The sequence below is a fragment of the Aphelocoma coerulescens genome, unplaced genomic scaffold (assembly GCF_041296385.1).
Source record: "Aphelocoma coerulescens isolate FSJ_1873_10779 unplaced genomic scaffold, UR_Acoe_1.0 HiC_scaffold_46, whole genome shotgun sequence".
Lineage (NCBI taxonomy): Eukaryota > Metazoa > Chordata > Aves > Passeriformes > Corvidae > Aphelocoma > Aphelocoma coerulescens.
The window spans coordinates 2,095,131-2,104,953 of record NW_027183804.1 but is presented as its reverse complement, the minus strand read 5'-3'; the positions used below and the strand labels follow the sequence as shown (position 1 = coordinate 2,104,953).

The window sequence follows — 9,823 nt, the reverse complement described above, 5'->3', positions numbered from 1 at the left end:
TTGTGTTTGGACGTGAGCTGCCACAGCCAGACACACAGCAACAGGAATGTTGAATATCAGAGGCTGGGACAATTCTTTCATTTCCAGAACGCAAGAAAGACAGAAAAGCACAAGGAAACGTCACAGTGTCTCTGTAGAATCTCTTTGCCCTGTGAAACTCAGCAGCTGATGCTGTTCTGGTGCTACTGCTAATCCCTTCCATGAAAAAATTCACTCCAGGAAGGAGCAACATCTCCTGTCGGATACCAAGTGCTGCCCCCAGTCACTCCAGGTGCTCCTGCCAACAGCCCCCTGTAGGAAGGAGCACAGACCCCAATGCACCTTGGCTTTGGCTGCCCTCTGGCAGAGAAGCCCCCGGGGGCACAGGTCTCTGGGGCAGGAGATGGGCACCAGCGCTGCCAGGGCTCGGGGGCGGCAGGTCTGCTTCGGAGGGGACTCTGCCACCCCTGCTGATTTCAGCGCTCCCCGGGCCCCAGGGGTCAGAGCAGCATTCGCACCCTGGCCCACACTTTCCTTGTCTGTGTCACAGCCCCGGCTTTAGGATGGCCACCGGCCGGGACGTGTCCCAAGGAGGCCGTGCCAGCTTCTGTGGAAGACCCCGAGCCCTTCCCGCGGCGGCTGCGGCGGCAGCCGTGGGGGCTCCTGGTGCTGCCCCGAGCCCGCAGAGCAGGGGAGCGTTTGCTTATGGCTGGAGCCGATGCTAAAGTTCCTGTTGGGCTGCCTTAGACACTTGGGGCAAGGCATTCCTTCCAACCTGGGCCACTTGGGGTGGGCTGGGGGCGGCCCCAGGGCAGGTGGGGTGTGTGCGAGGGCCCTTTGTGACGCGGCGCAGCACGGTCACCGTGGGATGGAACGGGACAGGATGTCCCAGGGCCCTTTGTGACACGTGCTGACATTGGGGCTGGCAGCGAAGCGGCCACGCCACAGTGCTCGGAGCACGCGACGGGACAGGACGGGACAGAGCGGTGCCGTGAGGAGCCCCCACACAGCGCACTCGTTCCTCGCTGACCCGGAGCTTTTCCGAGGCGTTATTCCTGCAGGTGACCTCGAGGCCAGACCACAGGACTTGGTGACCTGTGGCCTTCTCGAGGCTTCTCTTTTGCAGGTGACCTCGAGGGCAGACCGTGGGACTTGGTGCCCCGGAGCTTTTCCGAGGCATCTCCCATCCCTGTGGCCGGTGCCCTCAAGGCCAGACCGTTGGCTTTGCTGACCACAATCCTTGACGAGGAGTCTCCTGTCCTTGTGGCAAGAGCCCTCTGAGACCAGAGTGCAGGACTTGCTGTCCTGTAGCCTTCCTGAGGCTTCTCTGCTGCTGGTGCCTTCAAGGCACAAGTGCAGGACTTGTTCACTCAGAGCTTTCCCCAGGCATCTCTCTTGAAGGTGCCCTCGAGGCCAGACTGTGGCATGGCGGGCAGATTCCGTGGCCTGTTCAAAGTGTTCAGGGGGAAAAAAGGCCCTGGAGCTGCCCCAGCACAACAGCCCGAAGAGCTGGAGCAGTTCCAGCCACAGCAGGATGGTGAGTGACAGAGCTGGGCCACAGGGCTGATGGCAGCAGCCAGCTTGGTGCCTCCCATCCCATCCCATCCCATCCCATCCCATCCCATCCCATCCCATCCCATCCCATCCCATCCCATCCCTGGAGAACAGGCCCATGGATAGGACGGAAGAGGGGCCAGGCCAGACCCCCCGCAGCAGCCGTGCTCCATCCCCTGGGCATCCCGGGGCTGTCCCTGCCTGGGGAGCGCAGGGCTGGGCTGCGTTCTCCGGCCTCTCCCACAGCCCCTCAGCTCTGGCTGCGCTCCCTCTTTGCCAGATGCAGCCCTGGACCGGACACAAGAGCAGGACCATGCCCACGGCCACTTCCAGAGAAGAACAGCGCAGGTACCTGCAGCCATCCCCACCTGGGCTGGGCCTGCTGTCGCTGCTCAGCCGAGCACCGCGCCTGGAGCACCCCTTGGAACATCCCTCTCTTCCCTGTCCTCTGTTCTCCTGCAGATGTTCCGGAAGTTCATCCGCATTCGGCGTGGAAAGACCAGCACCACAGCAACTGAGGGCACAGCTGAGCCTGACTCTGGGCTGACCGAGCTCCAGGCAGAGCCTGGTGTCAGCACAGATTCACCTGAGTGCTCAGAAGACTCTGACAGTCCCATGAATGATCACACGGCGAAGACTCTCATGGCAGGGACTGAGGACATGGGAGGGACTGAGGATATGGCAGTGACAAAGGACATGGCAGGGACTGAGGACATGGGAGGGACTGAGGATATGGCAGTGACAAAGGACATGGCAGGGACTGAGGACATGGGAGGGACTGAGGATATGGCAGTGACAAAGGACATGGCAGGGACTGAGGACGTGGCAGGGACTGAGGACATGGCCATCACAAACACCGACACCAGAGAGACTCAGGGCATCGCAAATCCTGACACCACGCCCACTCCCACTGGGATTCATGCTCCCGAACTGGATTTTTTTGAAGAGAGTGCTGTTTCTCCTCAGCAGCAGGTAAGCAGCCTGGGGCCAGGGCTGGACACTCCAAGGATCGTGTGCCCCCTCAAGCCACGGCTTCTGGGCCCCCTCAGCTTTTGAGACCAGAGCAGTGAGTTGAGAAGGGAAGCATTTCTTGGGGGCGGCTGGGGAAGTTGCTCCCTTGGACAGTGCTCCGAGTCTTCCCCATGCCTCCTCCAGGTGCCAGCCATGGTGAGGAACATTCACCAGAGACTCGGGTTCCATGTCACTGTGGATGCCAGGCTGCCCATTAACCTTCTGAGGCTGGCTGAAGAGCACCCCGCTGATGTGGTGCTGACCCTCCTGCGCTGTGCCCCATCGTGCGACAGGTACGGGGCCCAGCTGCCTTGAGAGCTCAGGGCTCACCAGCCCTTAGGGCCCATTGCCCTGTGCCGCCTGTCCTATGGGGTCTGCCAGACAGGCGGAGAGCTCCAGGACCCTCGGGCCCCTCTGTTTCCTGAGCCTGCTGCCATGCTCCCTCCCTGCCCCTCAGGGCACTGGGGCTCTGTCACCTGGGCCCCCACAGCTGCACAGGGCATGGTACTGTGACTGAGACGCCCCTGACTCAGAGCTCTGATCCCACAGAGCTGCCACAATGATGTGGAGACTCATAGGCTTGTCAGCCAGCACACTGGAGAAGGTGCTGCCAACACTGCTCTGTGTGATGGAGGACTGGCCTCTGCACAGCATGTCCACCTCTGATGGGGACGACACACCTGTCCTTGCCCTGGCTGTGAGTTTCTGGAACTGGCCTTTGTTCACCCCCAAGCTGCTGCTCCAGCAGCTCTCCATCCTCTCCCTGCCTCAGGCGCTGGGTGAAACCTGGGCTAGGGGCAGGCTCAGGGGGGCATCAGTCCTGGTGCTCCCCCTGCGTCTCCCCTCGGGCCCTGCCACATGGACAGCTCGGCACTGAGCGCTGTCTCGGGCTGCTTCTTTTGCAGGCAACTCTGGCGCTGTGGGTGATTGTCCAGGTGCCTCGGTGCCACGAGGCAATGAACCTTTACTCCTCCCGCATCTTTGTGGCTCTGCTCTCCCATGTTGTCATCACCACACAGCAGACGCCAGAGGAAGTTGATCACTTCTGGAGAGCGTGCCGGGAGGAACACGGCCTTCCCACCAACCCCAACAGGTCCCAGTCCTCCTGTCCTTCCCATGCCCTTGTGGCCAGCACCAGTGCTCCCAGTGTGACCTGGGCTTTGCTCTGCACACAGGTTTGCAGTGCAGGCCATGAAGGCTCTGCTCTGTCAACTGCGCTGTGACAATGAGGTGGTGGCTGTGGAGCGCAAGCGTGGCTGGGACACGCTGCTGTGTGCTGACACCCAGCACTATGCAGTGGGTCTGCTGGCCAGGTGAGACCCCCTTCTCCCCACTGCCCCCGGCACTTGTGCCCTGTGCCCGAGGTGCCCCACATCGTCCTTGTGGCCATGGGCCAGAGGGCCTGGTCAATGAGGGATGGCCAAGGGCACTGGAAAAGGCTGGAGAAGGGTGCTCAGGAGCAGCCACCTCCCAGAGCACCCACATCCCCTGCAGGGATGCTGGGGAAAGACCAGACCTCTGTGAGTCAGTCCTGGGAGATGTTTGCCCCTCACATCAGGGTCTTGGTGCGTTTTTTCCTCTGCCAGAGAGATGCGCCAGGTCTTGATGCCTTTGTGTTCCCGCATCACACTCCACCTGCTCAGGCTGCTCAGCAGGGAGGAGCCACGCTGGGATCTGCCCTTCCTGGCATTCCTTGTGGAGGTGAGCCTGACGGCCAGCGCTGCCTCGCTGAGCTGCCTCCCGCCTCTCTGCCCTCTCGTAGCTGCAGCTGCCTGGGACGGTGCCCACGCCCTGCGCTGCTGCCTGGGCCCAGCCCTGGGCGGTTCCGGGCTCCTGCCGGCCGGCTCCCCTGTCACTGCCCTGTGCCTTTCAGGTCCTCGAGTGCCTGGACTTGAGGGAATGCGGTGACAGTGTCCTGGAGATGATGTCCAGGTACCTGCTGAGCGAGTGCAGGCAGAGATGTCGCCTGGCACTCAGAGGCCTCGTGGTGCTCAGCAAGGATCCTGCGATGGTGAGAAGGCGGCAGCGGCTGAAGCTGCGCTGGGGAAAGCAGTCACATGGGCTTGGCTGGGCTTCAGGAGCTGAGGCAGCTGCTCCCAGCTCTCCTGCCTCCCGGCTCAGCTGCCCCAGTGCTTCGGGACAGGCCTTTGGCCTCCGGGCCCTGCGGCAGCAGGGTGGGCTTGCAGGGCCAGGGTGGTGTAGGCAGTGCAGCCGTTCATGGCTTCACAGCACAGCCTTGTGTTCCACACAGGCCAGAAGGATGGGCAGCCTGTCCCAACGGCTGGTGGAGCTGCTGGATGATGCAGACGGAGAGGTGGTCAGGATGTCCCTCTCTGTGTTCATGAATGTGCTGGAGAACAAAGACATCCTGGTATCCAGCACCACCGCCCCGAAACTGGCTGAGGCGCTCCTGCCACTCTTTGCAAATGTAAGGCTCTGTGCCCCAGCCATAGGCACTGGATGCTGCCCAGAAATGCTGTGCCTTTTGCATTTTCAGGCTTTTGCCTAGGTGGGCCTGGAGTAGTTTGATGCCTTTTCCTGGTCTTAAAATCAAGAGTCAAACATGCTTAGAAGGGAGAAAGGGCTTTTACCTCTGTATTTATTATAAGGATCCTTAGGTGCACCACGCCCACGTGGAATGGGCCGAAATGCGCCCCGCAATGCACACACACGATAGATTGGGTATAACATTATAGATCTTACTAATTAGCATATCTATCAAAGATTCCCCAGTGAGAGGCTCAATTGAGCCCCCCTTCCCAAGGAACCTTCCCCCTCGATGGTCCTATCTTAGTTGACAAAATGTGTTCTGGAGAGGACATTGGTGTCTGGCGTTTCTAAGATGTTTAGTCTCCTAGCTTAACAAAATAAGTCTAAGAATGTAGGCTAAAAAACACTAAGAATACAAAAAGCTATAAAAAGGTATATAAACAGGGTATGAAAGAAAAGGCAAAAAACTCATCATGGCATCAAGTTGGTTTCCTTTCCTCCAGGACAACAGCCATGTGCAGCTGCTCTCCATTCACCTCTTCTCCAAGGTGATGGAGTTGGTAGTGGAGGAGGGAAAAAAGCCCCTGAAGACGATTGTGAACCAGAGCCTTTACCCACTTTTAATCTATGGGGATGATGAGAACTGGCGTGTGGCAAAGGTAAGGTTTTGTGGGATGCTGCTGCATCCCTGCGAGGGGGCTCGGCTGCCTCCAGCCCTGGCGCCTCCCGGGCTGCAGCCTCCTCCCAGCCTTGGCACAGGGACACGAGTCCTGTGCCCTGGGCCGTGGTGCCATCTCTGGGTCTCTGCTGCTCTCCAGGCTTCTCGCGAAACACTGATTTGTGCAGCCAAGTTCCTGAAGAGGACAGATCTCGAGCAGCTGCTGAAGAAGGACCAGAGGTTGAAGTTTGCCGAGTGCCTGGTAAGGACTGCCTGGAAGCCCAAGCTGAGCCTGGAGAAGCCCCCTGCCCCTGGTGCCCAGTGTGGGGTTGGCTGCGGTGCTGCACCAGGAGCGCCAGCCTGCGCCCCACACGCCGCTCCCTTGCCTGGGCTCTTCTCCAGGCTCCTGTGGCCCCGAGCCGGCTGCCGATGGAGCCCCGGCCCCGCTGGGCCGTGGCGCGGGGCGGCACCGCGGCTCCCCGGGCAGCAGCCGGCCCTCGGCCCCCTCCAGAGCCCGGCGCCAGCGGCTGCTGGCCGGGCCTCGGGGCCGTGCGGGCAGGGGAGGCCAGGGCTGGGCGCAGAGAGCCCGGCCAAGGGCTGAGCCCGCGCCAACCCTTCCCTCCTGGCGCTCTCTGCAGCTGGCAGTGGACAGGAGCCGAGCGGCCGAGCTCCTGCACCAGGCCCTGCCGTTCGTGGGCAGCCCACAGGAGTCCCTGCGGGAGGCGGCCGCCAGGTTCATGGGTGAGCCACGAGCCCGGGGCCCCTCCCCGCCCCGCCGCAGCTCGGCCCCAGCCCCGGCTGCTGCCCCGGCAGCGGCATCCGGGCCCGGGGCCGTGCAGCCCCGCCTGCCCTCGGGGCCGCTGCCGCCCTCTCGCAGCCGTGCCCTCGGGCGTCAGGATGCGGCACGGGCCCGGGCTGAGCCCTGCCGGGGCAGGAGAGCGAGTGGCCACGGGGCTGGCAGCGCCGCTGCGAGGGAGCTGTGCCGCGGGGCCGTGACCGCCTCTGTGCTCCCAGCGACTGCCAGGGTGCTCTTGAGGGGGCAGAAGGAAGAGCTCCAGGTCCTCAGTGAGGGTGAGTGAGGGCAGCGGGCTGTCAGCGGGGGCTGGCGGGGGCGAGCTGCAATGCCTGGCTCGGGAGCTGCAATCCCTGCCCTGGCTGTGGGGGCTTTGCTCCATGTGTGGACTCGGGGTGAAGTGGGCAGAGCACAGAGAGGTTTCAGGGACACGGTGGGGAGCTCCATGGCCAGCACCTTCTGGCTGATCTCCTTGGCCCCTGCTGTCTTCTGGCCATGGCAGGAGCTGGGTGAGATGGCCCTGGCAGGAAGGTCTGCTTGGATTCCCGCAGATCCAGGCTCTGACCGTGGCTCTGTTCCTGTCTCTTCCAGCCCTTCAAGCCCTGAGGAGAGATGACAGCCCTTCCCAGACAAACATCGTAGTTCAGGAAATATTCAACAAAAGAGCTGCAGAACTACGTTCATCTGCTGGCTCAGAACCAGAGTCCCTTTAAGACCTCCAGATATCCTGCAAGATGAGACCATCTGGAGACAGAGTAGAGCAGCTGGACCTCCAGGCACAGCTGATGCTGGTCACAGCTGAGCCTGTGGAAAGCTCCCATAGCTCCTGCCCTCCCTCCCTTTTGACAGCTCCATCCCTCCAGCCCTCAGACCCTGCCCATCCCCTTTTTTCCTCCCAGCTCATCCCCTTCGCTTCGCCTCCTATTAATAAACAGTTTGGCTTCTTCACTTGATCTGCATCTCTGTGGTGCTGAAGCGGCGCAAAACCTGAGCCCTGGGACACACAGGCCTCTCCTGCCGCTCTCTTCCGTGCTATTACTGCAACCCTAGGGTATATCACAATGTCCCTCAGCCGTAGGGAGGAGGAGAGAAGATCCAGCAGGCAGGAATTGTGCAGCAAGATTGATTTATTTAATTATTTTACAAACTCTTTCATAAACTTTTTTCTTCATAGTCTAATTGGACAAAGGATCAGCCACCCCTTGGGGTGACTGGCTAAAATCCTAAAGCATCCATTGTCAAAATATTTTTCTACTGTACTATAAACAAGACTTTTCAAGGCTGCAGGTGTTTGGTTGTTTACATAACTCTGCTGCCTCTTCTGTGAGAGAGAAAAGTCTCTCACGGGCTTAGAAAATAGCAAGAAAATCCTTGCTAGCAGCATTTTTGTATCCACACCATGCCATATTTTATGCAGAGACACAGAGGAACGAGGGCAGCTCAGGCTGGAAAGGTCCCTGTCCTGAAGGTCCAGTTCCACAACACTGTGGAGTCAGAGGTCTTGCTGAGCACCCCAAAGGCCCTGGATTTTAGAACAGCCAACAGGAGTATGCTCCGGAGGCAGCTGTGAGGGATTCCGTGGCAAGCCTCCACAGAGGGCAAAGGAGCTTGGAATGCTGGAAGCTTTCAAGAGCAGCTTCCTGAAAGCACAGCAGTGCTCCATCCCTGCACGGGATCAGGGAGAGGGCAGAACCAGAGACCATCCGGGCTTAACAGTGGCCTCTGGGTGTTTGCCTACGAGCAAACGAAGCAGCAGCACAGTGGCCGAGACTCGGACGCGCGACCATCCCGGTGTCCGGAGCGCTGTCAGGCAGTGTTGGGATCCTGGGGGCGGTTCTGGTCTCCACAAGTGTGGAATTGCAGCCCCTCCTGATGCCTTGAGAGGCCACCTAAAAACAGAGGCTAGACCAGAATAAGGGAATAAAGGTAGGTATTTATTTGAAAGGCCTTCAAAGGTACATCCAGGGTAGCCAGAGGCTACTGCCAAGAGGGACCCCAAGATGGACAACAGGTCACGAGTTCTTCACAGTTTTGTAAGTTTGGTTCATTTGCATATGTGCCAGTTTGGCCAAATTTAGAAATATATCCTCTGAGAGAAGGCACAACCACCCCTCCCCTGAACCTGGTTCAGGAAGAAATAAGTTTTCCTCAAAGGAAAGTGAAGGAGATAAAAACTATTTCTTTAACGAACACACGGGAAAAGGAAAATAATGCTAAATAATACAATCTTTCAGTGTGGAGGAAAAACCTGAGAAAATGTTAGAGTCCTTCCTTTGGTCTCCTCGGAGCTGGGGCTTGGGCCAGGGCCAGGCCCTCTGTGCTCGGTGGCAAGTCCTCCCAATGTGCTCTGATATTGAAGCAGTCCATCAGAAAAGGGAGAAAATCCAAAATTCCAGGGAATGAAAAAAAAATCAGCTCTCAGTCTCCCTTTGGAGAAAAAGAAGCTGAAGAACTGGCCAAAAGCTGACCAGGGAAGCAGCAAGCTGGGTGCCTCCTCCCTCCCCTGCTGCAGCTGGGAAAAAGAAAGTCCCTATCTCTGTGTGACCTTGAACAAGCTGCAAACTGCTTTGAAAAAGTTTTGCTCAGTTTTTCCTTCCCCCTCTCAGGCTCAGTTTAGAGGCACAGAAAGGCACAAAGTTAATTTCTGGGCATAGGGCAGTGATATGGGATACACATCACAAAGTCACCCCAAGACATTCCACCCCTTATCCCATATTACTGGCTCAATGCCCAAACTAAGATATTCTAACTCTACACACACACATCAATACATATACATATACATATACATATACATATACATATACATATACATATACATATACATATACACAGCTATGTACGAACAGTGACAGTGACAATCAGCAAGCAGTGGTACCCAGGCATTCCACATTACAGATGGTTTTCACACGACAATCAGATCTCCCTGCGGTACACAACGTGTTGTTCCATCTTTCTGCATTACCCACCACGTGCAACCAGGTCCCTGAGCAAAGACAACCCCACGGGTGGGTTTGTCTGTACTCGAGGCAGAATTTATCCACACAGTCTTTCCTAACAGACCTCTGACATGCACTACTGGGACCTTATCTCCATCTGTTGTATGCAGGGATTCAGATTGGGCTGGACCAGCTCTCTTGGTGGAACCTCGGGTGTTAACTAACCAGGTGGCCTTTGCCAGATGCTGCTCCCAATTTTTGAAAGTTCCCCCACCTAGTGCCTTCAAGGTGGTTTTCAACAATCCATGGCACTGTTCCACTTTGCCTGCAGCTGGTGCATGGTAAGGGATGTGGTACACCCACTCAATGCCATGTTCTCTAGCCCAGGTGTTAATAAGG

The 9,823-nt window shown here is 58.2% G+C and overlaps 1 protein-coding gene across 1 annotated transcript; it reads left to right on the top strand.

The window, feature by feature from the left end:
• The first annotated feature begins 1,404 nt into the window (after positions 1-1,404).
• Positions 1,405-7,420, top strand: LOC138101734 (maestro heat-like repeat-containing protein family member 7). Its single transcript, XM_068999517.1, has 16 exons — positions 1,405-1,516; positions 1,814-1,881; positions 1,996-2,178; positions 2,353-2,505; positions 2,689-2,837; positions 3,094-3,241; positions 3,450-3,637; positions 3,720-3,857; positions 4,131-4,245; positions 4,418-4,555; positions 4,796-4,972; positions 5,538-5,693; positions 5,853-5,954; positions 6,331-6,433; positions 6,707-6,763; positions 7,077-7,420. Exons 1-16 carry the CDS (start codon positions 1,405-1,407, stop codon positions 7,196-7,198), a joined length of 2,109 nt encoding a protein of 702 aa, XP_068855618.1. The 3' UTR covers positions 7,199-7,420.
• Positions 7,421-9,823: the final 2,403 nt, after the last annotated feature.

What these genes read in the sequence shown, in the direction of transcription:
- LOC138101734 (XM_068999517.1), top strand. Translation starts at nt 1,405, where the DNA reads ATGGCGGGCAGATTCCGTGGCCTGTTCAAAGTGTTCAGGGGGAAAAAA. An exon ending in TCAGCAAGGATCCTGCGATG is followed by an intron (nt 4,556 to 4,795) that starts GTGAGAAGGCGG and finishes TGTTCCACACAG; the next exon opens with GCCAGAAGGATGGGCAGCCT. An exon ending in TCCTGCCACTCTTTGCAAAT is followed by an intron (nt 4,973 to 5,537) that starts GTAAGGCTCTGT and finishes CCTTTCCTCCAG; the next exon opens with GACAACAGCCATGTGCAGCT.